Below are 25,466 nucleotides of genomic sequence, written 5' to 3' on the forward strand. Positions count from 1 at the left end.
CCAGAACAGCCCAAACGTGCCTAGAAACGTTGTCGTCTCGTTTTTCCCCGGAGACACGCCGGCGACCGTGGAATCCAAGCAGACGTAAAAGCGTATCTGCGCGCCGCGGCGCCGGCTCACCCGGTCTCGTGCATCGCAAACGCGTCGTCGCCTCGCTCGGGCATATACCCTCTGGGCGCAGCGTCTGCCCATGCCGTGCCGGGCCGAGCGGCACTGTGCCGTGGCGTACGCACCATGGCGTTGGGTCTCGGACAGACGACGGCCACAACGAGGCCGCACGCGGACACGTACGGCGACGTCTCTGGTGCGCGCCGAGAGACTTCGCGTCCGGCCGCGCCTCTCCGGCGAGGTTGGTGCGGTTGCGGTCGCGGTCGGCGTGCTCGTGAGTGGGAGAGGGCAACATCGACAGAGGCTGATCGATCCGGCCACCCGCAAGTGAGGCGGAAGGCGGTCGCCGACGAGTCCTGCCTGAGGGGGGCCCTCGACACCTGATCACGCGCACCTAGCCTTCTTCTTCAGAAAGAGGCACCACTGACACCTGTAGGCATCAGTGCATCACTCTCCCGCCCAGCGCCGCGGACTCCGGGCAGTGTTCCGCCGGCTGCAGTGTACAAACGAGTGCGCGCGTGCCGAGAAACGTCGTTTTCTCCCGGAGACACGCCGGCGACCGCCGAATCCAAGCACACACAAAGCGTATAGTACCCGCGCCGCGCGGCGCCACCAGGTCTCGTGCAGTGCGAACGCCTCGTCGCCTCGCGCGCCGGCGCCCCCACCCCCCCACCCCCCCCCCAGGACACACGAGTCTGTTCTAGCGCGTCAGCCCGGCCGTACCGGGCGCGGGCGGCAGGCACTGTGCCGTGCCGTAGCGCACGCACCATGCTGGTTGGGTTGGCGGAGACCACACCACCACAGCGAGACGGCCACGTCCCGGCCGGGAGCGCTCTCGGGAGGCTTCGCGTCGGCCTCGCCAGGCGCCGGCCACTCGCGCGGCTCCCGGCTTGCCCTGCCGGCGAGGGTTGGTTGGTTGGTTGTTGCTGCGTGCGTGGTGTCACTGCTGGTGTGCGGTCGCCGCCGTGCCCGTGAGTGGGGAGGGCAATATCGTGAGCGGCGGATCCGGCCGCCGGGCACGTGGATTTGCACTCAAATCCAGGTGCCATCTATCGACCTGCGCCTGTTGGACTCACGTTAGAAAAAAAAACAGAGAGAGGCTGTGCCTGTCGTCTTCGATGCGTGTGTGAAGATAAACTCTTGTTGCAGTGATCGACTCATCAAATTAAAGGCAGTTTAATCCTTTCTTATCCAGGTTATTCTCCAGGATGTAGCTGGCATCGTGTGTCTCTGGACTCGTGTTACTGATCGATCCATCTGGTTGTGCTTCTCAGCTAGCAGAGCCCGGAGTGATGAACTGGAGTGGAGATTACCAGTGACGGCTGATGTCCACATACATGACCCCCTGAAAGAACATATATAGAATGGTCACAGACGATCAGCCGTGTGCCCCACTCATACTCGTAAACCTTTGCACAAACAAAAGCTTTATGAAACTTCGAGGGGCATCAGTGCCATCGACCATCGTTAGTTCACCGCTCAGCACAGCCCACAAGAGCCAGCAGCCGAGAGAGAGAGAGAGAGAGAGAGAGAGAGAGAGAGAGAGAGAGAGAGAGAGAGAGAGAGAGAGAGAGAGAGAGAGGATCCGATGGGCAGCGTCGGCGGCGGCTCGCCGGAGGAGCAGCAGGCCGCCGGCGCCGGGGGTGATGGTCCTCCGGCGGTGTGCGTGACGGGGTCCACCGGCTACGTCGGCTCCTGGCTCGTCCGCACGCTGCTGCGCCGAGGCTACCGCGTCCACGCCACCGCTAGGGACACAGGTACGCGCGCCGCGTGAGGTTGGTTGCTATCTCTCTCTACCGGCCTTGTGTTGAGAGCTGACCATGGCCGAGGTGCCTCGCCGGCCGGTGTTCGTTTCATCAGGCAAGGCGTGGCGGGTGTTCGCCGCCGTGGAAGGGGGTGACCGGCTCAGGGTGTTCCGGGCGGACATGGGCGAGGACGGGAGCTTCGACGCCGCCGTCACGGGATGCGTGGCGCTCTTCCATGTCGCCGCTTCCATGGAGCTCCACGTTTCACCGGGCCACGACAATGTTGGTGAGTTGTGATGTAAACGCTGACTCCTTTCCGTCCTGCGTGATCCTGGATACCGTGCGATATTTATAAATGAAAAAAACATTTTACTTCCCTCGCCAACCATTTTGTCCACTTAAATTAAATGTTTAATCCACGAATAAAATTTAGGTTCAATTATTGAACTTGATCCAATATAACTACTTAATAGTTGCTAATTGGTGGTTAAATTGCATTAGTAGTAATATTGGTCCATAATCGCACTTAGGACTAAACTTTAGTCCATTTCTAGATCCAAACATGGCCTTAAGCACCTTTTTCATAGCACGGTTAAAATAGAAATGCACCGAGTATGAAATTACTTTTCCTTAGCACGCACTTCTTTGATTTTAACTGGCATCCTGGCACTCACACCTCTACCATCCCTGACGCTGAAGATAAGTGCGTGAGGTCAAATGTGCTGGAGCCGGCGACGAGGGGCACCATCAACGTGCTGCAGTCCTGCGTCCACGCGGGGACCGTGCGCCGTGTCGTCTTCACTTCCTCCATCAGCACGCTGACGGCGGTGGACACGGAGGGCCGGCGGAAGGCGGCCGTCGACGAGTCCTGCCTGAGGGACCTCGGCGACGTTTGGCGCACCAAGCCCGTCGGCTGGGTGAGTGCATAAACTTCAGTTCAGCTCTTGCAGCTTGCAGCACATGTGTTTGTTAACACAGTTCTCTGAAGTATAGCTTCTGAGTTCTGACCTGTCCGGTTTCTAGCAGATCTACATCCTGTCCAAGCGACTGACTGAGGAGGCGGCGTTCAGGTTTGCACGGGAGAACGGCGTCCATCTCGTGTCAGTCATCCTACCGACGGTCGCAGGCCCGTTCCTGACACCAAGTGTTCCGACGAGCATCCAGCTTCTGCTGTCACCCATTACAGGCAATCACAAACATCTCGTTGACAAGTTCATCGATCTCTCAAGAATGGCAATTTTTCTTTTCTGAAAATTCGATCTGCCTGCCACTACGTTGTTGCAGGTGACCCGAAGCTCTACTCGCTGCTGGCCTCCGTGCACTCGAGGTTCGGGTGCGTCCCGCTGGCGCACGTCCAGGACGCGTGCGACGCGCACGTCTTCCTCATGGAGTCGCCGCGCGCCGAGGGGCGCTACCTGTGCGCCGCCGGCGGCCACCGGATGGCCGAGGTCGCGCGGCTCCTCGCCTCGCGCTACCCTCCTTTCAAACCCTCGGAGAGGCACGTCGTCCGCGAACCGTCTCAGCCTCGATCGCTGGATTTCTTCAGGTTTCTGATCGGGATGCTGCGTCGCGTGATCTGATCTTTGGCAACTTGTGATGATCGATGCAGGTTGAGCAGAGATTTCGACGCCTCGTCCTCGTCCGTGGTCTCGTCCAAGAGGCTGACGGACCTGGGTTTCAGGTTCGAGCATGGCGTCGCGGACATCGTGAAGGACTGTGTTGCGCAGTGTCTTGACCATGGATTCCTGGAGCATCCTGATACCTGAAGGAGAACTGCAGGTTGGTTGGTTTTACTATTTTAGCAGATAGGAATACTGTGTCGCTTGGAGAAGCCAGAGCCAGGATGGATGGTTGGGCTGGGGCATGGGGTGCTACTTGGGCCTAAAGGCACTTCTTTTGTGAGTGCGGGCTTGTTATAGCCCAAGTAACATGTCAAATATGTTTGAAGAGCGTGAATTTCGCGGGGGGAAATATCATTTGATCTTAGGGTTTTTTTTTGTGCCTTTCAATTTATGGGAACTTCCTGTGTTTAAAACGGTTAAAGCAATAGCTACAAAAAATAAAGAGAACATGTCCTTTTGTTTTCGTGTGTGTCGAAGAGCGTGAATTTCGCTTGAAAGCGTTCGTCTAATGATGGGGTTCTTTTGCGCTTTTCAATTCATGGGAACTTCCCACGTATTAAACCGTTAAAAATAGCTAAAAGAACAAACAGAACGTTGTTTGTGCGTGTGGACTCGTTATAGGTCAAACTAAGAACTCATCAAATTTGCCTGAAAGCGCATAAGTTTTGCGAGAAAACATTCATCCGACATCCGTTTGTTGACGGGTTGAAGTTTTCTGGTGGATGCCTTTGATGGGAAAATAGCTGGCTACAGTCTTAGAGATATCACTGATCTAGCACACAAGCATGACATTTAGGTGGGGTTATTCGGAGCATTAATTTGTTGCGTCAAAGACCCTCTTCTTTCAAGCAATACTAGAGGTATATCGGTCTTACAGTTTTGTAAATTTAAACAATTTACACGATCATGAGTATTCCATTCCGGGATCGTATAATCGACCTGAATGCTGGATCTATGAAACTCCCTCAAGAAGCTCTGCTGACACTAGTCTGCTTCATTCATCAAGAGCAGTTGTTTGAGGGCAAAGCCACTGTTTTTATTGAAGCTTGACCAAGTCTTCTATCATATTAAATGATGTTCGCATGAAGCCACAACTCTTAAAGCCAGCCTGTTTGGTAGAGCTCCACTTGCTCCTAATTCTCTGTGGGAGTTGATTCTTGGATAGAAGTGATTCTCATATGATTAATTTTAGGGAGAAAGGTTTTGTGTAGGAGAAGCTACTTTTTTCCAGCTTCCAACCTCTTAGTTCATTTCAAAGAATCACTTCATAGAATATTGTTTGGCAGAGCTCCCAGAGCAACTTGCTGAATATAGGAGGAGCTCTCAGAGCAACTTGTTGAATATAGGAGGAGCTCTGCCAAACAAGAACTGGTCAGCTAGGTGATTCTTTTAACTCATCGCTTATGATTCATTTTTTCATTCAACATGGATCTAGCTAGCTAATTCCCTTATGCTTTATGTCTTTGTATTTGGCAACCACCTTAATTCGTTCCTAGGCGTGCTTCACGGGGTAGGACGCATCCATGAGGATGCCGCAGAGCCCCTCCCTAGCGGTTACATCACGCTTCATGCGGATGAACCCGTTCTCGCCCCAGCTATCACCCCACGAGTTCTTGACAATCCAATAGTTTTCGCCGGAGTCGGTGGTTCCATACCCCACCAATGTCATCGCGTGTCCTAGGTTCGTCCCGCATGGGCCCCAGAAGACACCACCTCCGTAGCGCTTGAAGGGTACCTCGTCGGCCTGGACTGTCACGACCACGGGCTGGCCCGCCACCGCCTTCATCAGCGCGATCACGTCGTACGACGGCACCTGCTCGTAACCGTCGATGGTTACGACGGGGGACGTAGTAACCTTGGCACAGGAGCTCTGCTTGCCTTTGTACGGGTAGGCTCTCTCGGACGCGATGCCGCCGTTCTTGATGATGTAGTCGAAGGCCTTGGTCGCCAGGCCACCATTGCAACCGTTGTTGCTGGTGTCGCAGTCGACCACCTGTTGCTCCGACAGCGACACCAGGTTCTTCGTCCTGATGGCGTTGATGCTCTCCACCGCCGCGGTCGCCGCGAAGGCCCAGCAGCACCCGCAATCCTGCCCTTGGTCCTTGGCGTCCGTCACGTACACCGGACGGCGGCCATGTCCCTTCTCGCTCCAGTCCACTGCCGCCGGGAGGTCATCATGCCCGGTGACGGCGGCGGCACCGTGCGCGAACCCGCCCAGGCAGCGCCTCCCGCTACCCAACGTGCTGCGGTGGGGCGCCATGATTCTGGAGCACGCGTAGGCGCTGCGGGTCTCGTCGTCGGTCATGTCGCCGAAGCGGTTGAGGCTCAGCTTGTAGGGCTTGTCGTCGCCTTGGTTGAACTGGTGGATGACGCGCGCGTTCTCTTTGAACACGTTAAACCGCCAGGTCTTCTCACCGACGACGTCCCGCGCCACATTGTAGTGCGCGCACCAGCGCTCGTACAACGCCCACATGGACGCCTCTGACGCTAGGTCATCCTCGGTGAAGTGCACGGCACGCGTTGCAATAAGCGTAGTGGCTAGCACAATGGCCACGACTAACGCGGCCATGGTCGTTGCATGCACAAGCAGTGTGGCTCTCAACATTGTGAGTTTGTAGCCTTGCAATGGTAGTTGTTTTGAGTGTCCTAGGAATATTATTGACTTGAGGTGTGGTAGCTATGGTCTTTATTATATAGGCTGCAACTGGAAAGGTCACCAGACCGTGAAGATGGGAGTCGAATCTATCCTTAAGATCAATAGTAATTGTAGTCCTCTAAAAACTCAGTGGGAAAAAATATAAAGAAAATATTTCTAGATATGCTATTATAAAACTGCTAAAAGATATAGTGCGATAAAATAAGGAGAAATGATATGCATTATAAATTCGTATGTTTAAAGGAGAAAACCCATAAATGAGTTTACCAACATGTTTCTTTGGTACTACGTATGCTCTTAAATACTCCATGGCCCAGGAAGAGTATATTTCTAGCATTTAAAATTTGTCCCATAAAAAAATACAATTGTACCCTTTGGATTAGCTAGATTTAATTGCATACACATTTAATTGCCAAAAACATTCCTTTACCAAGGTCCATGCACAATTTTTTTCCATTTCAAAGTTACATATACTTTTAATTGTTTGCCTTTCCCCCATCTCAAGGTTTGGTTCATCAAGATTTAGTCGATTAATTATTTTAATTGGGGGCATTCATGTCATTTCTCATGACTACTAATTGATTAAAAAAAATCCTAGAAATCCACTCCTTTTAGGATGGATGGGTACATGACATTTAGGACAAGCAAAAGAGGGAATATTTCCTTTTAAAAGGTCTTACTACCTGAATTTAATATTTCCTCTTTGATAGTCACTTAGGCCATTCTAAATGGCAGGATTTATGGAACGGTTTCCAAAACTACTACATCATCTAATTTGGTTTTTGTTGATGAATGAAACTATACCTCTAATGCATAGTTCCATATCACAATTTCATAGATAAGGTATTGACTTTAATTGCGTGCACCGCATTGGCCAAAATTAGTTGAAATGAAACTTTGTAGCCATCAATGGCAGTTCCAATATATTTCATAGTCTTGAAAAAAGTATACACCCAGTTTTATCCCATGAAACCAATCTCTTCCTCATTAATAATACCCTGGATGCCATCGTTTTTGGTGATGTGTATCATTTATTGAGGATGAATCCCCACTGAGAATGGTCTTAAGCTATTCTTAGTGGTCAGTTTCATGTCACCGTTTCCAAAACTGCCACGTCATTTTCAGTAGGATGAAATAATGAATGAAACAACCCGTACACTATAAGGTTTCATTTCACCGTTTCCAACGCTAGCCATAGCATTAAATCATGAATGATGTGGAAACTTTTAATTGGATGAAGGATGGGATGAAATGAAACTCTAGCTCTCAATGGACATGTGGAAGAGTTTCATCAGTTGGTAACTGTGTAAATAGAGTTTCATCATCATGAAACTCATTTCTTCTCTCTCTTCATAACTCTAATGCCATGTCACCACAATTGCTTATGTCGCACATCATTTATGGAGAATGAAACTCCCACTAAGAATGACTTTATTTATACATTTATCATCTATCCGCGGTTTCTAACAGATCTACACCCTGTCCAAGCGACTGATAGAGGAGGCCGTGTTCAGGTTTGCACGGGAGAATCCTACCGAAAGTCGTAGTCGTTTGAGGGCAAAGCCACTGTTTTCAGTGAAGTTTGACAGTTATGATATTCCTGCATCTGGTGATATATAGGGCATTTTTGCCACCGTTGTAGTTTGTACATTGTCACTGTTCACTGACATGCACGCTATCCTATGCCTGTATGTATTTTCTTTTACAGCACGGGTGTTCTAGCTAAACCCCTTACATATGCTTATCTACTTAATTGGCAACCACCTTTCTTCCCTAGGCGTGCTTCACGGGGTAGGACGCATGCATGAGGATGCCACAGAGCCCCTCTCGGGCGGCGACGTCGCGCCGCATGCGGATGAACCCGTGCTCGCCCCAGTCATGGCCCCACGAGTTCTTGACGATCCAATAGTTTTCACCGGACTCGGTAGTGCCGTACCCCACCAACGTCATCGCATGCCCCACCCTCATCCCACACGGCCCCTGAAAGATGCCACCCCCATAGCGCTTGAAGGGTTCCTGATCGGCCTGCACCATCACGACCACGGGCTGCACTGCCACCGCCTTCATCAACGCGACCACATCGTTCGGCGGTACGACCTGCTCGTACCCGTCGATGGTGACGACGGGGGACGCAACCCTAGCGCACCAGCTCTGCCTGCCCCTGTACGGGTAGGCGCTCTCGTGCGCGATGCCGCCGTTCCTGGCGATGTAGTCGAAGGCCTTGACCGTCACGCCGCCATTGCAGCCGTTGTTGCTCGTGTCGCAGTCGACCACCTGCTGCGCCGACAGCGGCACCATGTTCCTCGTCCTGATGGCGTTGATGCCCTCCACCGCCGCCGTCACCGCGAAGGCCCAGCAGGACCCGCAATCCACGCCCTGGTCCTTGGCGCTCGTCACCGCCGCCGGGCGGCCACCGTACCCCATCTCGCGCCAGTCCACTGCTGGTGGGAGGTCGCGCGCTGGAACGACGGCGCCGCCGTGCGTGGACCCGCCCTCGCCGTCGAACGTGCGGTGGTGCGGCGTGACCCCGGCCGACGAGCACCTGTAGGCGCGGCGTGTCTCGTTGCCGGTCATGTCGCCGAAGCGGTTGGGGCTGAGCTTGTAGGGCGCGTCGCCTTGGTTGAACTGGTGGATGAGGCGCGCGTTCTCCTTGAACACGTCGAACCGTCGGTCCTTCTCGCCGAGGTCGTGCACCACCTTGTAGTGCACGGACCAGCGCTCATACAGCGCCCACATGGACTCCTCCGACGCCAGGTCGTCCTCGGTGAAGTCCATGGCGCTCGCTACCGCCGCAGTGGCCAGCGCGATTGCCAGGACTAGCGCGGCCATGGTTGTTGAATGCACAGGTGCGGGTGTCGCCATTGTAACCTTGCAAATAGCAGTTGCTTCGAGTGTCCTAGGAATATTTGCGTGATGCTGTTAGAGATAAACGTGTTTCCAGGTTGTTACAATTGGGACTCTTACGGATAGAATAGATTCAGTTCAGGTTCAATGTAATATCTACACAGGAGTCCTAGTTTAAACAACCTATATCTGTAACTATTGTTTCTATATAAACATGCACCCTATGATGAGCCAAGATAGGCAACCATAGTTACCATCCAATCTATTATGATAATCAGAGCCGCCTCTTCCTAACACATAAAAAAACCCCGAGAGATAGAAGCCTCGCGGCAGGATCTCGACGCCCCGACATTCGGCCTGTGCGAAGAAGAAGCCTCGATGTTCCCATGGCGTCCTCCTCCTCTGCGCCCCTCTCGACACCACTAGGACCGCCGGTTTCTGACAAGCTTATGCGGGACAATTTCATCCTGTGGAAAGCTCAGTTTCTCCCAGCAGTCCGCGGCGCCAAAGTACTTGTCATCTTGGATGGATCAATCCCTGAGCCGCCACAAGTACTAGAAGTCGAAGTCGACGGCAAGAAGAAAGAAGTCCCTAACCTAGAGCATGACTCATGGGTAGGCAAAGATCAACAGCTTCTCAGCTACCTGGTGAACTCAGTCTCCAAGGAGGTTCTCACCGGGATCGCGACTGCAACGACCTCCACTCAAGCATGGAAGGCACTAGCGGTCATGTTTGCAGCACAATCAAGAGTGCATGTCACAAACCTGCACATGCAACTAGCCACTGCCAAGAAGGGAAGTCTCTCAACGGTGGCCTATTTCAACAAGATGCAAAATATCAAGGATGAACTCGCTTCAGCTGGCGTCATCGTCAATGACGATGAGGTTGTTGCTCATATACTCAATGGTCTAGATTTTGATTATCACCCCTTTGTCTCTTCCATGATGGGCCGATCAGGAGATCTTTCGCTCTCTGAATTATATTCACTTCTCATGGAATATGACCTCCGGCTTGAGATGTTTCAAGGAGTTGGACAGTACCAATCAGCAAATATAGCATCCCGAGGCCGTGGAAATCGCGGACGCCCTGGTGGTTGTCGTGGTGGTGGCCGATCTGGTGGTGGCCGATTAAATCCAGGGTGTATGGGACAAAGCAACAACAATCAGAACTACACCAGCAATCAAGGCAATAGCTCACAAGGAAACAAGATGACGCCATGTCAAATCTGCAAGAAGACCAATCATGAAGCGAAACAGTGTTACTTCCGCTATGACGAAGATGATCAGTACCGTGGAAGATCCACAGAAGCCTACGGCGTCGACACCAACTGGTATGCTGATAGTGGCGCCACAAATCATGTCACCGGCGAACTTGAGAAGCTGACTGTTCATGACAAGTATAGAGGACATGAGCAAGTTCACATCGCCAATGGCACAGGTATGCACATCAATAATATTGGACATGCAACTTTTCATACCCCTTCTAGTAAACTTCTTCTTAAGAATATCCTTCATGTGTCTACTGCTTCCAAAAGTCTTGCTTCCGTTCACAAACTCGCCAAAGACAACAATGCCTTTCTTGAATTTTATCCTGATTTCTTCTTTATTAAGGATCAGGACACAAAGAAGATTTTACACCGCGGTAGATGCAAGGGAGGCTTGTACCCTCTCGTTCCAAGATCAACAGGAGGAGAGAGAGGGCCGAAACATGAAGTGTTTGGGGTCCATGTGCTGTCTACTTCCTTATGGCATAATCGTCTAGGTCATCCAGCTATTCCTAGAGTTCTCAGTTCCAATAAATTACTGTGTGATAGCACTAAGAGTGTGGAGTCAGTTTGTGATTCATGTCAAAGGGCCAAGAGTCATCAACTTCCGTATTCTTGATCAAATAAAATTTCGAGTGCTCCTCTTGATTTGATCTATTCTGATATCTGGGGACCTACTCCTATCTTTGTTGGGCGCTACAGCTACTATGTTAGCTTTATTGACGACTATAGCAAATATACATGGATCTACCTCTTGAAACATAAATCCGATGTTTTCTAGGTTTTCCAAGATTTTCAAAACCTCGTTGAAAGAAAATTCTCAAAGAAAATTCTTTGTGTCCAGTCAGATTGAGGAGGCGAGTACGAGAAATTGAATTCCTTCTTTCAGCACGTTGGGATCACACATCGTGTGTCTTGTCCCCATGCTCATCAGCAAAACGGTGCTGCTGAACGCAAACATAGGCATATTGTTGAGGTAGGCCTGGCGCTCCTTGCTCACGCTTCCATGCCCCTAAAATTTTGGGATCAAGCTTTCCTCACCGCCACCTACCTGATTAATATTCTCCCCAGCAAGGTTATCAATTTTGACGTCCCTAGCACTCGCCTCTTGCATGAAACACCTGAATATAGCAATCTTCGCACCTTTAGTTGTGCATGTTGGCCCAATTTGAGACCTTACAACTCTAGAAAATTATCTTTTCGATCCACCCAGTGTGCATTTCTTGGCTATAGTTCCATGCATAAAGGGGTCAAATGTCTCGACATATCCACTGGTCGCATCTATATCTCCCGCGATGTTGTGTTTGATGAAGCTATGTTTCCGTTCTCTAAACTTCATCCTAATGCCGGTGCATCTCTTAGGAAAGAAATTTAAATGCTTCCTTCCTCCCTTCGTAATCCTGGGGATGATCATTGCACTGTTCCTGATATTACTGATAATACTTATGTGCCTGGTGCTTGTGCTGGCTCTCAGGAACAATCTGCAGGGAATTCTAACGAATATGCAGCCGACATGCCCATCCTTTCTCCCGCTTCGGCACGTTCTGGTGCAGAAGATCATGACACCGGACGATCATGACACCGGACCCATGCGGATCCGCTGTCGCCTCTCGGCGCGGCTCCTGCGGCCAATTCGCCTGGCTCACCTGCCCCGGTACGCGCAGTCTCTCCGGCACCTGCGGCTGTGTTGGACGGTGCAGCTTTGCCTGCGCCACCTGTTAACAGCCCGATGCATGCGACGACATCTCCCTCGACGAGCACACCGTGACCTTCTACAACGTCCAATCCATTGCCAGCAGCACCTGATCCTCCACGTCGACAAACACGCCTGCAGAGCGGCATTACAAAGCCAAAGAAGATGTACGATGGTATGATCCGGTACAGTTTGTTCATTGCAGCTGGTGAACCTAATTCTGTTGAAGAAGCACTCGCAGATCCAAAGTGGCGTCAGGCGATGGAAGTGGAATTTCAGGCTCTCGCCAAGAACTGCACGTGGCATCTTGTTCCAGGAAAATCAGGACAGAATATAATAGATTGCAAATAGGTATTTAAAATCAAGCGGAAAGCTGATAGAAGCATTGACAAATACAAAGCTCGATTGGTAGCAAAGGGGTTTAAACAGCAATATGGCATTGATTACGAAGACACTTTCAGTCCGGTTGTTAAGATAGCTACAGTTAGGCTTGTACTTTTTGTTGCAGTTTCCAAAGGATGGTGCCTTAAACAACTTGATGTGCAGAATGCGTTCTTGCATGGCGTTCTGGAAGAGGAAGTTCATATGAAACAGCCACCAGGTTTTCAAAATGCTGAGACTCCGGGATATATATGTAAACTGGACAAGGAGATTTATGGTCTGAAGCAGGCGCCTAGAGCATGGTACTCCAGGTTAAGCTCCAAGTTAATTGCATTAGGCTTTGTGCCGTCCAAGTCAGACATGTCTTTGTTTATTTACAATAAGCATGATATAGTTATTTATATGCTCATCTATGTGGATGGTATCATTATTACAAGCTCATCAGCTAAAGCAGTCACGGCGCTTCTTGATGATTTGAAAGAAGACTTTGCGCTTAAAGATCTTGGCAAGTTGCACTATTTTTTGGGCATAGAAGTCAAAGAAGAATCAGATGGTATAACTCTTTCTCAAGGTAAATATGCACAAGACCTATTGACACGAGCAGGCATGCTTGGGTGTAAGCCATGCACGACTCCGTTACCTGTGTCAGAAAAATTGTCAAGGTACGAAGGTGATCTGCTCAGCTCTGAAGATAGTACTCGCTACAGGAGTGTTGTTGGTGCTCTCCAATATCTAACAATTACACGCCCTGATCTGTCCTTTGCGGTAAATAAAGTTCGCTAATTCTTGCATGCGCCCACTTCAGCTCATTGGACTGCAGTCAAAAGGATACTGAGATATATACAACATACAATTGGGCTAGGACTGCATATTGAGAAAGTTGTGTCCCCGTTTATCATGCTTTCTCTGATGCAGATTGGGCTGGTGATGTAGATGACAGGAGATCCACAGGTGGTTTTGCGGTGTTCTTTGGAAGTAATCTTATATCGTGGAGTGCTCGAAAACAGCCCACTGTTTCAAGATCTAGTAATGAGGTAGAGTACAAAGCTATGGCAAATGCCACGGCAGAAATAATCTGGCTAGAGCAGCTACTAGCCAAGCTTGGTGTTAAGGTATGTCGCACTTCAATTCTTTGGTGTGATAACCTTGATGCAACATACTTGTCAGCAAATCCTATGTTTCATGTCAGAGCAAAACATATAGAAATCGATTTTCATTTTGTTCGTGAGAGAGTCATGAAAAAGCAGTTGCAAGTTCGGTTTATATCGTCTGGAGATCAGTTGGCAGATGGATTCACAAAAGCTTTACCGGTTGCAAAGATGAATGACTTTGTTCACAATCTAAATCTTCAAGGTGGCTAGGATGTTTAGATTGAGTAGGGGTGTTAGAGATAAACATGTTTCCAGGTTGTTACAATTGGGACTCTTATAGATAAAATAGATTCAGTTCAGGTTCCATGTAATATCTACACAAGAGTCCTATATAAACACCCCTATATCTGTAACTGTTGTTTCTATATAAACATGCACCCCATAGGCAACCATAGTTACCATCCAATCTATCAGACGCTTGTGGTGTGCTAGCTGCTAATAGCTTAGGGGTGAGCTTGTCCTTGTATAAACTGCAACGGCAAGATCGCCGGCCGGTCTTTGAAGATGTAGTGGAACAGCATACGAGATAATAGAATGGGCTCTCGATCTAGCCTTCAGATCAATATAATAATGATTGTGATAGAATGGAAATCTAGCCTTGAGATCAATAGTGATTGTGATAGAATGGCTTTCGAATCTAGCCTTGAGATTAATAGTGACTTAGTGATTGTAGTCCTCCAAAAATCCATGGGAAAACATCTAGAAAAAATATGTCCAGATATGTTATTATATTACTTCTAAAAGAAATGGTATGAAAAACAACGAGAAATGAAACACATATTATGGATAATTTATTGCATTGTAAATTCATATGAGAAAACATTTATAGGGAAAAAAATCATATGTTAGTTTTTAGAACTGTCTTTTGTGTTTCCCTTAAAAACACCTCATGAGGGAAAATAGGAAAAATATGACAAATACATATATTTAATATTACCTCATTGAGAAACATTTATGATATATAATAAAACCCCATTAAAAGGACAAAGGTATAGAATGAAGCTAAAGCAGGTCATGATTTAGGGGAATCTCATCTAGATCCTTGCAAATCTCAAAGTCGTTGCATACCAATACCATAATCACATTTTTGGAACCTAGTTTAATTAGGTAAGGTCTTTGTAAATAAATTCAGATATTACAAAAATGATATGTTTTGCCAAATGTTTATTTCCCCACTTTGTTGTAATTTTATGGGGGCCAAAACAATTTAGGAAAATGTGAGTGGTTATATGTTGCTCTTTATGTAACTAGCGTGGATCTGTGTTGCACAAACAACATTATCTTCGTATATAATTGTTGGTGATGCTATGGAACCAATACCGATTTACGTGTGTGATTGATCATTCTGAAGCCACATGGATTCTCTTATGCTTCATATATTAGTCTATTTAGAAGACTTCCATGAGATGGTTGTCTCTCCACGTCAAACACAAAACATGTTGGAGCTCATTATGCACACCCTTTTAGCCCCCATACTCTTTTAATATCATCACATATTTTTTAAAGGAAAAGTAGGGGTAGGACTGGTAGAGGTGGGCCTAGGATGGATGGTTGGCCTGAAGCCCTCAAGCATGGTGTGCTACCTGGGCCTACAACCCTATTTGGTGTGTTTGAGTTTGTTATATATAGTCGAAATTAAGAACATGTTTGAGGTCGTTATCCGCACATAAAATTCACTAGAACCATTTATTTAATATTTGGATTTTCTCGTGCTTCCAATTTAACTTACTTCCCATGTTCTAGACCGTTAGAGGGTGGCGGGGGCGGGGGGGAGGGCAGCGGCCGGGCAAGGAGCGGCGGTGGGGGCCGGGCGGGAGGGGGTGGCGGGTGGCAGGGCCGGGCGGGAGGGCAGCGGGGGCCGGGCTCGAGCGGGTGATTTCTTTATTTATTTATTTTTTAATACCCCTTTAGTACCGTTTATTTCACCCGGTACTAAAGGACCTCCCTACCGAAGTAGCAATACTGGTTGCACAACCGGTACTAAAGGGGGGTTAGAAACCGGTACTGAACGGACTTTCCCCAGTAGTGGATGTTACCTGGGCTTAACAGACCTATTTCGTGTATGTGGGCTTGTTATAGTCAAATTTAAGAAGAGTTCATTCGAAGCGCATGAAATTTGCAGGAAATGTTCATTTAATGTTGGGTGTCTGTCGTGCTTTTCAATTTATGAGAACTCGTGTTTCAAACCATTAGAAAAATAGCCACAAAATAAAAAGACCACGTCTTCACGGAAACCGTCCATATAATGTTAGGGTTCTTTTAGAAAAGAAACTAGATGGACCCCCCCTCCCGGCCTGTCTTTGATTAAAGAAGAGGAGATCCTCGATTAGGGTTCTTTGTGCTTTTCAATTTATGGGTACTTCCCACGTTCTAAACCGTTAAAGAGCAAAGAAAACATATCTCTTGTTTGTACATGCAGGCTCAACATATCCAAATTAAAAACTCATCACATTTTTTTTGAAGCGCATAAATTTCGCGGGAAACGTTCATCCGATTTAATTCAAGGGAAATTCCCGCATTTCAAACTGAGAAAGAAAGAGCGGGGACAAGAAAATTATATAAGGAGAATATGCTTAATAGTGATCTCCAACTTCAGAAACTGGCCTGGTGCTACCACTGGTTCACTGCTGGAAGGTACAAACAAGAATGTACACTAGATGGAACGATGAACTAATGAACTAAACTTGTGAGGAAAACATGGTGCCTAGTGTTCTCCATCAAGTGATGAACTAAACTATAACTTTAATCGACGATGAAATTAAAATATAGGATGGAGCTAAATCTTATGCGATGCTTCTATACGATGGCGACACACAGCCGCAAGAATAAGATCTAAGCTTTACATATGACCACAAAGCACGGGAGCAGAGCGCTCGGGTTGAGCAGGTAGAGCTCCTCAATGCTGGAGTCGGCGCCGACCTGGCCGGCAACCGAGTCGAACCCCGGCTGCCCGGCGACGTCCCGCAGGTTCTCCAGCGGGCGGTGGATCCTCCCCGCGATCGCCCTGCACACGATCAGCGCGTGCCTCGCGCCGCCCGTTCCGGTTCCGGCCTCTTCGCCGCCGCCCGTTATTCCTCCGATGCACTCCAGCGCACGCTTGCTCATGGACGTGGTGAACACGCCGACGCCGTCCTTGTTGGACTCCCTCGTCGCCGAGAAGCCGTGGCGGATGATGCGGCAGACGTTGCAGGTCCCCGACGCGCAGATGCTGTGCGAGCCGCCGGCGCCGAGGGAGCAGGAGACGGTGGTGCCGTGGAACTGGAGCAGCTCGTTGCCGTCGGCGATGCAGCGGGGGTGCTTGTTGGGCAGCCTCGCCGCCCTGGCCTTCACCTCCTCCATGTACGCCTTGAACCTGTCCACCGACTTGTCCATGCTGTGGACCTTGACGACCCTCTCGATCCGATCCAGCGCCGCCTCGGGATCGGGCCACCCCACCCTATATATGAGCTCCACCACCTTGCTCGCCGTGTCGCCGTCCACCAGCTCGGTGACTGCAAGAACGGGAGCCATGAAATGTAGCACAGCTTCGCTTGATTATTCCTGGTGCGTGGATCAGAGAAATATGGAGCACGCGGCGGCGCTTACCGGCGTGGTAGGCGAGGTGATGCGATTCCAGGGCGTCGTCGCTGGAGAAGCGGCCGCCGCAGCGGTCGCACCGGACGCCGACGCCGGAGGAGACCCAGGCGGGAGCGGCGCCTGCTGAGCGGCGGAGCGGCGACACCTCGCGCTGGGAGAGACGGGCGGTGCTGCACCGCGTCAGTAGCGGGCTCAGCGCCGCCGCGCCGCCGATGGACCAAGCGGCGAGCCCCGGGGCGAAGCCGGCGCCGGCCCGGAGGTCGACGCGCCCGGAGGCGGCCGGCGGGCCCCCGGCGGCGGCGAGCAGCACGTCGTGCGTCGCCGCGTTGAGGACGTCGCTGCTCTCGATCGACCTCGGGCTGTCGCAGTGCCGGGGACGCCGGCCGCCGCCGTACTGGCTGTGGATCACGTCACGCAGGTTGGAGATGGAGCGCGAGCACCCGGACCTCGGCAGCATCGACGGCGGCGGCAGGAACGACTTCTTGAGGCCCCTGGCGCTGGCGCCGCGGGAGTCCTCCCGCTTGATCACGTCGTCGCAGGAGTCCCGCGACTTGCAGCTCAGGGACTTCTTCAGCGCCGTCCACCACAACATGGCCATCTTCTTCTCCAACCTCCTCCTCCTCCGCTTCCACTCCCTTCTCGCCGGTGGATGACCAGATCCGAGAGCGCCGTGACCTCGGTGGATGGCCGGATTGCTGCCGAGAGGCCTCGCTATTTAATGACCAAAACATAGCATGCATTCAATGCAAATCAAATCTGAGGCTCCCAGAACAATTAATGGTTTTGCGTCCGCCAAAGATTCACCAGCAAAGATCAAGAGAGGAGATCGACGGACCTGAGGAAGAAGCCAACCATGAGTTCAAACAGAGAGGGTCGTCACACCTGCACATGCAGATGCAGCCAGAGGCAATGGTAACTGACTGGAGTAATGGAGTGAGGAGGGAGCGTCGCCGGCGCCGGAGATTTCCTTCGCTGCCAAGCATGGAGCGTGTTCTTGCCAGGGACCAGAAGGCAGAAGCGGCCGAACTACACAGATCACCAACAAACGGGCTGCAGCAGACAAGAATCTTTGGCGCTCGGTACAATGCACAGTGGTTAGTCTTTGAACAGAAAATTTTTTAAAAAATATATCACACTGGTCAGTCCTGTAACGGCTGATCTATAAAAATTTAGGAGTATACTCTAGACTGCAGGGTAGAAGAATGCAGAGATGTGAACTGTCAAGATGATATCCTGCGCTGTCGCCGACCGAAGCATATCCCTAGGATACCGATGAAGGAGTGAGTGACGTGATGCTTCCGCTGTGGTCTGTCTCCAGGTTCATGCTTCCTTGGCATACTAGCAAGGCCATGTGAGCATGACAGGGGATGGCTTCATCAGCCTATATTGTTCTAGCTACACTCTTCTTGGGCAAATTTAGGGTGAAAACTGCAGTGGGACTAAGGGTGAGTTAAGTTTGTTACCAACACAAAACATCCAAAAATGGTGGCCTAGCTAATGAAAGTCGGCTCTTGTTATTTGTTGCCAATACACGCCGTAATGGAAAATCGGTTCCTATGTTGTCTACTTTTAATTTTTGTCGTAATGTATGTCGGTTCGGTTCCTATTGTCCCTTGCCGACACATGTCGCGACAAAAGTCGGATTCTATATTACCCATTTTCAATATTCATCAAGGCTATTTTTATCTATTTATGACGTTGTCATGACGGAAGTCGGTTCCTATGTTGTCGTATCTCCATTACTAACTGAGGGCGGTTCCTATTTTTGTATATTTATAATATCTATCATAATAGAATCTGTGCCACCACCTATTTCCGGTGCATGTCGTAATTCCAATTTGCAATTTCAATATCTATTACAATTTACAACCCTTATTAGAGGAATCTTCTGCCACGAGCAAGCAATCAGAGCAATGTACAAAATAGCGGGCTACGAGATTTAGCGTAGAGCTGTGCTCAACCGCTATAGCTCCATTATAGCCCGCTAATTAGTACAATATTGTTGTAGCGGCAGTTAGCATCAAACGCTATAGCGCCGCTATAGCCTCGCTATAGTCCGCTATTTCGTACATTGAATCAGAGTATTATGAGGCGTCTAAAACAAAAAAAGCATGTTCTTGTGTTCCAATTAGAACGGTTTGGGCGTATGGCTTATATAGGACACAAAAATGGATACATGCTTGAAGGTTGAACCAATAAAAGTTCAACCTGAAACAAGGCAGAAATGCAAGAAGGTGCAATGCTTGGTGCTTGTGTTCTAGCCGGATAGGTGCTCAATTACTCAAATGTACTAGGCTTCATATCTGTTCTTGGTCACAATGCAAACATGGAGTTTGCTTGAGGAGGTTTGGCAGTGTTGTTGTTGCAGCCTTTCGCCCCAGAATTGAAGCAAGGTGATTCCATTCCCATCTAGCTTTCCTCTTGTGTCACTACACCCCTTCTGAGGGAGAGGGCCGAGGGACCATGTGGTGTCCTCAATAATGCGACTAGTAGTTTCACCATTTATTTCTCGGAAGGGGACTTTACCCAATTGGTGATTGCGACCATTCCTCCATTTTAATCTCTCCATTGAGTACCTAACCAAGAGACATTGCAATAATAACATAATTGCCAACGATTATGGAAGCGTGAAGTGTGGCTTTCAGTGATCCAGCATTGAACTTGCAAAAGGGATGGAGCAACGCTATAGAATGTTCTAACATTTGACGCCACGTCAACAACATGAAGAGTGTTTGTGCCTGGGCCTGTGATAATGGTTCTGGCCTAATAAAGCCCAGTTTATCCCATCGAAACAGGCCTGTGATAATGATTCTGGCCCAATAAAGCCCAGTCAGACTGGATAAAAAGAGTCTCGACACTTGTCGGTCTCGGTGGTCCCCACTCACAGGCCACACGTCATCGCCGTGGCCCAGCGGCCAGCGCTCGTTTCCAGAAGCAGCCGCGAGCTTCCACCGCCTTCCTCCCTTGCTTTTTCTCGAGGGATCAGACCATCACAGCGAGATAGCGAGCGAGCGAGAGGTGACGGCGAGAGACGATGAGGGGGTGGCGAGAGGAGGTGGTGGCGCTGTCGCTGCGCGGGTACGGCTACGGCAATGAGGAGGACGACCGGCCGGAGAAGCCGCGCCGGTACGGGGTGACGGAGATGCGGAGCCCCTTCTACTCCTTGCGCCCCGCCAACCAGGCGCTCCAGGTGCGCAGCCTATTCACGCTAACACCTCGTTTCGCGGCGATCTGAGCACCGCTCTATTCGTCGCGCCGGCCTGTGTGTTTAGTTTGAAATGCGATTCGGTTTCGGCCGTACTGCCGGATGCGAATACGCGCGACATGTGCGAGTTTGCTTTCGTTTGAAACCCCGTTTGGTGATTAATTCGTCAGGGGATTCTATTCCTAGTGTTTAGATGAAGCCGTACGAGTAATTTCAGGTTTTCAGTATGTGAGCATCGTGGGTGTTAAGAAAATTTCGAACTGAATTAGCCAATTCATGCTGATTGGTAAACTGAAATTATCTAGGCTCTAGGACATCTATGTTTTCGTTGTGTGATGAAGGTACAATAAAGGGTGTTTAGTCCTTGGGATTTTAGCAAGGCAGAATTTAGTCCCCAGCCGTTAACTTCAAGATAAAGGGGAAAAAATCAGGCAGGGGACTGAAGTGGATAAGAAACTTGAAAAAGGTCATTAATCATTCTTGGAAAGAAGATCCCTCATCCTGGCCTCCTGGGTTCTTGCTTGCACTGAGAGGTTCTGTTGCTTGAATAACTGGTGATGTGCTTTACTTTTGTTTTCACCGTTCTAACTAACCATTTCTGACAGCACATTTTCAAGCCTAACTTGTTTCTAATTTCAGGAAATATTGGATTCTCTTGGTCCTTTTGTTGATGGTCTGAAGTTCTCTGGTGGATGCCATAGTTTGATGGGGAAAGAATTGGTTAGAGAGATCACTGATTTAGCACACAAGCATGACATATACGTGAGCACAGGTGATTGGGCAGAGCATCTACTGCGTCAAGGCCCCTCTTCTTTCAAGCAATATGTAGAGGTATGTGGATCTGTTATGCTGTTACATTTTTTAAATTCGTATAAACAATGTGCACGAGCATGCCTGAAACCACATGGAGCAGCACATGACATGAGGTATTCCATTTCAGGAATGCAAGGCCTTAGGATTTGACACAATTGAGCTGAATGCTGGATCTCTCAAGCTCCCCGAAGAAGCTCTCCTGAGATTGGTCCGCCTCATAAAGAGTAGCGGTCTGAGGGCAAAGCCCCTGTTCTCAGTGAATTTTGACAGTTCTGATATTCCTGCATCCGGTGATAGGGCGTTTGGGGCGTATATAGCTCCAGTCAAGGAGCAGAGCTCAGGTAAATTACAGTACTAGTTTCCTATCATGATGGAATACCGAACGATGTTTGCGCAGAGCTACAATTCTGTCAAGAGCCATTTTCTTGCTAACTGCTTTGCATTGGTCACTGAATACTGGTCATTTGTAACTTGTAACTGAGACATTTGCCATTGCTGTATTTTGTTATCACCGCCCTGCACGCTATGCCTGCATTTTCTTCACTAGCATGTCTAAATCACACTCCTATATTGACAAAACCGGTGTTTGTGGCCCCCGTTTTGCAGAAAGAGTTGAAGATGTTGACCTGCTGATTAGGAGGGCGGAGAGATGCTTGGAAGCAGGCGCAGATATGATCATGATCGACGCCGATGACATTTGCCAGCGTGCCGACTCCCTGAGAGCAGACATCGTTGCAAAGATTGTGGGCCGGCTTGGGCTCGAGAAGACCATGTTCGAAGCTTCCAACGCCAGCACCTCCGAGTGGTTCGTCAAACGATACGGCCCAAGGGTATAATGACTGAATCTCTCCCCCCTAAAAACCTGAATCTCTGAATCTGCGCAATGCTGATGAGACCATGGCTTGTCATTTGTCAATGCTCTTTGTTCAATTGCTCATTCACCACTTGATTCCAAATGCAGGTGAATCTCTTCGTAGATCACTCCGACGTGATGAATCTGGAGCGCCTGCGGGGGTTCAACATGCGCAGAAGCAACCCGGCCTCCCGTTTAACCTCACCGTTCTTCCTGATGTAAGGAACTTTTCCTGAACCCGGAGTTGAGACGGTTTCCAGTGCCCATGGAGATCTAGCTCTGCTTCTTCAGTCGCCAGCTTGTTATGGCCTCAATATAACTACCAGCGAGGTTTATCAAAAAAAAAAAAAACTACCGGCGAGCAATGCGACAGTATCTGTTGCGTTATCAACAACTGCTGTAATAATAGGTTCTGTCATTCTGTGTAGACTGTAGAGTGCTGTATGGATGTTTGTGTCTATACCGTCGTTGCACCAGATTTGTGTTCGGCTTTGCCATGCTAGTCTGTGCGTGTCAGTGTGTGCAGTTGCACGCGTGCGAGACACCGGAATTTTTGAGGATCTGAACGGTTCTCTGGGAGCGGAGATTCTGCGTCTTCTGTAATTTCCACAAAAGCTTTGGAAAATTCATGGTTTCAGGTGTCACGGTGACAGGGGGATAATAATTGGTAAAATTCTCTAGAGCAGTTGGTCAGCGTCACGAGTCTAGTTCACCTTGGTATCACCCATCTAGACAATTCTCATGCTCTTCATGAGTTCATGTTCTTAGTTTGTCTGTTTACTTAATAAGATCCACAAGCCCTCAAATGCGGCATCTTTGTGTAACTCACTATTCAAGAGGTTGTCTCTTCTTTACTTGCCCCAACACAACAAAGTTTTCTAGGCATATTATAATGCGACGTACTAGTGAGCCCTCTAATTGTTGATTTCCTTTTAGTTTACCTGATCTCCTTTTAGTTTACCAGCAGATCCGAAACTTTGTCTCTACTGGGAACTGGAAAAAAAAATGACGAACGTAGATCAATTGGAGATCAATTGGTAAGGTTCCCATCAGGATGGAGTTCTCACTGAGTCCTCAGCTCGGCACTGGTACTCGTATTTTTCAGGATTTATTAAAGGATTTAACCGACGCTATTCTCTCAGTGATAGATAACGTGACCTTCCACAGTGAGGCACCAGTGGTGACTTCGTGGCTAAATTTTTCGGAGGTGCTCATAGGAGGTTGCGTGCATGTTCGTAGAGGTGAATGTGTGTGTATGTGAGCATATGTACTGTCTGATTCGCAAAAAGAAAAAAAAAGAATCTAAAGCATATGTACTCAGATTCTTCCGCATCAATCAAAAATCAAAAAAAAAGAAAAAAAAAAGAAGGGGAAAAAACAGATTTTGTAAGAATCTCCTCAGTTCAGGTCTCCAAATTGTTCTTCCACATTGTAACTTCAGAAGAACGAAAGTATTTTTACATCATCGGAGAACTGTCTATCCACCATAGCAAGCAAATCCAAAACCAAGCCAATGCTGAACAAAGAGACATAACATGATAAAAAAAAAGTTGTCTGTAGCAGAATGAAATAGCCTGAATTTTGTCTTATGGGGATGGTAGGCCAATAAGATGCATAGTTTAGGAGAAACATTACAATCTAAAGCAACAAAGGGGTGTGAAAAACGTGAGACCAATACCAACTTTATCTGGTACGAATTCTCAGAAGCAAAACTGCATTTTAAGCTGAAAGGTCGTATCATCACTGCCAACTCAATCACACAGAAGCCAACCTGGCTAGTTGCTTGATTAGCATCCAAGATTGCTGAACGTGAAAAGAGAGAAACAGCAAAGAAAAAAGGGGGATGGAGACCCCTGGTTGCTCAGTGATGGCAATAAGGTTAATTGGTTCGATTCTGCCAGCAAGCATCCTCAAATGTCTTCAGAAGAGGGAGCTTGTTTGTCCTCATGGCAACAACACCATCCAATGTAAAAACAAATGTAAACAAAAGAAACAAAAAAAAAACATTTGAAGAGAGTGACCAAGATTGAAAGAGAATTCAGAATTCATATGGCTCAGTCCAGTAATCAGGAGGATAGCCGGCATATGGATCAATCTCAATATTTAGAGAGAGATGACTATGACTATAGCCCTTGGTAAATTTACCGAGTTGTCTGAGTCAAATCTGATCCAATTGGCCATCATGAACATGCAAATGGGCAGCAAAAAGTTAAGTTGTGATGGGCCTCCTATTCCACAACCATGGTGATATCAAATGCCATGATCCAACAACACCACAGGAATATAATAATCTGTAAATGTTGCTCCTACAAAAAGAAAATGGACTAGAAAAACAATCATTTACATTGAACATGCATGTGTGTCAGATTAAAGTATTATCAGCACCCTTATGAAGGAGTCAGACAGGGATAACTGTATTTTACTTGTGTTATCATCATCCACATCAACAGATCAATGGCATAAAAAGTGCAAGTTCATGGACTATATCAGATCTTCCTATTCAATATGAAAGAACTATCATGGTAAACCGTAATAATCAAGATTGGGCACTTTCACCTTAAAAGTTTCACATCATTTAGATCCCACAAAACACATGGGGATATGATCAATTTTACATGAGAATGTACGTAGCCTTTCCAGGATTGGATTGGCACCAACAACACCACCAATCAGGATATAACCACACATCAGGAGAATTGCATGTTGCGTTCAAGCCATTATACCGAGAGGAACGAAATCATCCTCCAGAATTGGTAATGGACGCATCTTACAAAAGGAATAAATACAAACCTTACTAAAGATGATAAAGTTATAAAGGCATTAGTGGACTCTGAGATTTGAGTTCAGACAGCCAAGGGTTTGGTCTTCAACTACTACCACAAAGTAGCCGTATCAGAAACTATCCAAAACACAATTGTTCATCACCACTCAAAATATCAGGTCAACTATTGCATCAGGAAGTAAAAAACGACATAAATTAAATAAACTAAAGGTTGAGTTGAGATTTCAGAGCTCAGACAGCCAAGGATTTGGTCGTCAAATACTAAAAGGCAGTATCAGAAACTCTAGTCCACAAAGTGCTCATCACTGCTCCAATCTCAAATCAACAAATGTAACCACAGAATTAAAAAAATATGAATATAATTCGTGATGCAACTCAGAGAGAATAACACAAGGGCTAGTAGCCTCAGGTTTTCAGAGACACATTATGGATGGGGCATGTATTTTGCACTGAAACCTGGAAACCTAGGGAATTTAGTCCAACAAATAGCACAGGCTAACTTGGTGAATAAGCCTGTGCTATTTGTTGGACTAAATTCCCTAGGTTTCCAGGTTTCAGAAAGCCGAAATGTTGATTTTTGTTGCAAAGAAAACTAGGTCCACAGTTTTCACTGAAGTAGACAATATCATGCTGTTATTTAACTCCCATCTCACAGTAAAAAAGAGACGAAGCTGATGACAACACACACTTTCCGAGTTTTTCAGCCTCTGCGCAAATCAGAAATCACTTGCGCGAGGATAGTTAAACTCGGCACAAAACTCAGCATCATTGTT

The 25,466-nt window shown here is 48.2% G+C and overlaps 6 protein-coding genes and 9 non-coding genes across 15 annotated transcripts; 4 read left to right on the forward strand and 11 right to left on the reverse strand.

Moving 5' to 3' along the window:
* The first annotated feature begins 1,216 nt into the window (after nt 1-1,216).
* On the forward strand, nt 1,217-3,938 carry LOC117852024 (putative anthocyanidin reductase). Its single transcript, XM_034733941.2, has 6 exons — nt 1,217-1,865; nt 1,969-2,139; nt 2,553-2,770; nt 2,880-3,039; nt 3,138-3,351; nt 3,463-3,938. The coding sequence occupies exons 1-6, from the start codon at nt 1,697-1,699 to the stop codon at nt 3,617-3,619; spliced, it is 1,089 nt and encodes a 362-aa protein (XP_034589832.1). The 5' UTR covers nt 1,217-1,696; the 3' UTR covers nt 3,620-3,938.
* A 639-nt stretch (nt 3,939-4,577) lies between these two features.
* Nucleotides 4,578-5,994, reverse strand: LOC117853702 (thiol protease SEN102). The gene has a single exon (XM_034735992.2). It carries the CDS (start codon nt 5,946-5,948, stop codon nt 4,968-4,970), a length of 981 nt encoding a protein of 326 aa, XP_034591883.2. The 5' UTR covers nt 5,949-5,994; the 3' UTR covers nt 4,578-4,967.
* Nucleotides 5,995-7,904: 1,910 nt separating this feature from the next.
* Nucleotides 7,905-9,056, reverse strand: LOC117854028 (thiol protease SEN102). Its single transcript, XM_034736308.2, has one exon. It carries the CDS (start codon nt 8,991-8,993, stop codon nt 7,905-7,907), a length of 1,089 nt encoding a protein of 362 aa, XP_034592199.2. The 5' UTR covers nt 8,994-9,056.
* Nucleotides 9,057-9,361: 305 nt separating this feature from the next.
* LOC140222671 (uncharacterized) lies at nt 9,362-13,674 on the forward strand. Its single transcript, XM_072293492.1, has 4 exons — nt 9,362-10,412; nt 12,441-12,884; nt 13,229-13,425; nt 13,561-13,674. Exons 1-4 carry the CDS (start codon nt 9,362-9,364, stop codon nt 13,672-13,674), a joined length of 1,806 nt encoding a protein of 601 aa, XP_072149593.1.
* LOC117854366 (small nucleolar RNA Z247) lies at nt 9,842-9,980 on the forward strand. Its single transcript, XR_004640291.1, has one exon. It is a non-coding gene; the product is annotated as a small nucleolar RNA Z247 (small nucleolar RNA).
* A 2,363-nt stretch (nt 13,675-16,037) lies between the features above and the next one.
* LOC117852090 (uncharacterized) lies at nt 16,038-18,345 on the reverse strand. The gene is made up of 3 exons (XM_034734024.2): nt 17,876-18,345; nt 17,050-17,751; nt 16,038-16,955 (listed from the first exon to the last, which is right to left on the reverse strand). The coding sequence occupies exons 1-3, from the start codon at nt 18,021-18,023 to the stop codon at nt 16,297-16,299; spliced, it is 1,509 nt and encodes a 502-aa protein (XP_034589915.1). The 5' UTR covers nt 18,024-18,345; the 3' UTR covers nt 16,038-16,296.
* A 1,602-nt stretch (nt 18,346-19,947) lies between these two features.
* Nucleotides 19,948-22,413, forward strand: LOC117852315 (protein HEAT-STRESS-ASSOCIATED 32). The gene is made up of 5 exons (XM_034734347.2): nt 19,948-20,230; nt 20,885-21,076; nt 21,186-21,399; nt 21,665-21,888; nt 22,020-22,413. The coding sequence occupies exons 1-5, from the start codon at nt 20,075-20,077 to the stop codon at nt 22,131-22,133; spliced, it is 900 nt and encodes a 299-aa protein (XP_034590238.1). The 5' UTR covers nt 19,948-20,074; the 3' UTR covers nt 22,134-22,413.
* Nucleotides 22,414-23,303: 890 nt separating this feature from the next.
* LOC117854353 (small nucleolar RNA Z159/U59) lies at nt 23,304-23,384 on the reverse strand. Its single transcript, XR_004640280.1, has one exon. It is a non-coding gene; the product is annotated as a small nucleolar RNA Z159/U59 (small nucleolar RNA).
* A 188-nt stretch (nt 23,385-23,572) lies between these two features.
* Nucleotides 23,573-23,663, reverse strand: LOC117854351 (small nucleolar RNA Z223). Its single transcript, XR_004640278.1, has one exon. It is a non-coding gene; the product is annotated as a small nucleolar RNA Z223 (small nucleolar RNA).
* A 105-nt stretch (nt 23,664-23,768) lies between these two features.
* On the reverse strand, nt 23,769-23,869 carry LOC117854337 (small nucleolar RNA R30/Z108). The gene has a single exon (XR_004640265.1). It is a non-coding gene; the product is annotated as a small nucleolar RNA R30/Z108 (small nucleolar RNA).
* A 397-nt stretch (nt 23,870-24,266) lies between these two features.
* Nucleotides 24,267-24,357, reverse strand: LOC117854357 (small nucleolar RNA R38). Its single transcript, XR_004640284.1, has one exon. It is a non-coding gene; the product is annotated as a small nucleolar RNA R38 (small nucleolar RNA).
* Nucleotides 24,358-24,530: 173 nt separating this feature from the next.
* Nucleotides 24,531-24,666, reverse strand: LOC117854315 (small nucleolar RNA snoR80). Its single transcript, XR_004640244.1, has one exon. It is a non-coding gene; the product is annotated as a small nucleolar RNA snoR80 (small nucleolar RNA).
* An 80-nt stretch (nt 24,667-24,746) lies between these two features.
* On the reverse strand, nt 24,747-24,845 carry LOC117854290 (small nucleolar RNA Z157/R69/R10). Its single transcript, XR_004640221.1, has one exon. It is a non-coding gene; the product is annotated as a small nucleolar RNA Z157/R69/R10 (small nucleolar RNA).
* A 71-nt stretch (nt 24,846-24,916) lies between these two features.
* Nucleotides 24,917-25,008, reverse strand: LOC117854293 (small nucleolar RNA Z157/R69/R10). The gene has a single exon (XR_004640224.1). It is a non-coding gene; the product is annotated as a small nucleolar RNA Z157/R69/R10 (small nucleolar RNA).
* Nucleotides 25,009-25,313: 305 nt separating this feature from the next.
* On the reverse strand, nt 25,314-25,418 carry LOC117854311 (small nucleolar RNA snoR97). Its single transcript, XR_004640241.1, has one exon. It is a non-coding gene; the product is annotated as a small nucleolar RNA snoR97 (small nucleolar RNA).
* Nucleotides 25,419-25,466: the final 48 nt, after the last annotated feature.

The sequence above is a fragment of the Setaria viridis genome, chromosome 4, assembly GCF_005286985.2.
Source record: "Setaria viridis chromosome 4, Setaria_viridis_v4.0, whole genome shotgun sequence".
NCBI lineage: Eukaryota > Viridiplantae > Streptophyta > Magnoliopsida > Poales > Poaceae > Setaria > Setaria viridis.

Coding starts and splice junctions, on each gene's coding strand:
- LOC117854028 (XM_034736308.2), bottom strand. CDS start 8,993: ATGGCGACACCCGCACCTGTGCATTCAACAACCATGGCCGCGCTAGTC.
- LOC117852315 (XM_034734347.2), top strand. CDS start 20,075: ATGAGGGGGTGGCGAGAGGAGGTGGTGGCGCTGTCGCTGCGCGGGTAC. Junction 20,231..20,884: donor CCGCCAACCAGGCGCTCCAG/GTGCGCAGCCTA, acceptor TTCTAATTTCAG/GAAATATTGGATTCTCTTGG. Junction 21,077..21,185: donor CTTTCAAGCAATATGTAGAG/GTATGTGGATCT, acceptor ATTCCATTTCAG/GAATGCAAGGCCTTAGGATT.
- LOC117852090 (XM_034734024.2), bottom strand. CDS start 18,023: ATGCTTGGCAGCGAAGGAAATCTCCGGCGCCGGCGACGCTCCCTCCTC. Junction 17,752..17,875: donor ATGGTTGGCTTCTTCCTCAG/GTCCGTCGATCT, acceptor GTCATTAAATAG/CGAGGCCTCTCGGCAGCAAT. Junction 16,956..17,049: donor TCACCTCGCCTACCACGCCG/GTAAGCGCCGCC, acceptor CCGTTCTTGCAG/TCACCGAGCTGGTGGACGGC.
- LOC117853702 (XM_034735992.2), bottom strand. CDS start 5,948: ATGTGGGCGTTGTACGAGCGCTGGTGCGCGCACTACAATGTGGCGCGG.
- LOC140222671 (XM_072293492.1), top strand. CDS start 9,362: ATGGCGTCCTCCTCCTCTGCGCCCCTCTCGACACCACTAGGACCGCCG. Junction 10,413..12,440: donor TCACATCGCCAATGGCACAG/GTATGCACATCA, acceptor TTTTTGTTGCAG/TTTCCAAAGGATGGTGCCTT. Junction 12,885..13,228: donor TGGTATAACTCTTTCTCAAG/GTAAATATGCAC, acceptor TCTCTGATGCAG/ATTGGGCTGGTGATGTAGAT.
- LOC117852024 (XM_034733941.2), top strand. CDS start 1,697: ATGGGCAGCGTCGGCGGCGGCTCGCCGGAGGAGCAGCAGGCCGCCGGC. Junction 1,866..1,968: donor CGCCACCGCTAGGGACACAG/GTACGCGCGCCG, acceptor TCGTTTCATCAG/GCAAGGCGTGGCGGGTGTTC. Junction 2,771..2,879: donor GCACCAAGCCCGTCGGCTGG/GTGAGTGCATAA, acceptor GGTTTCTAGCAG/ATCTACATCCTGTCCAAGCG.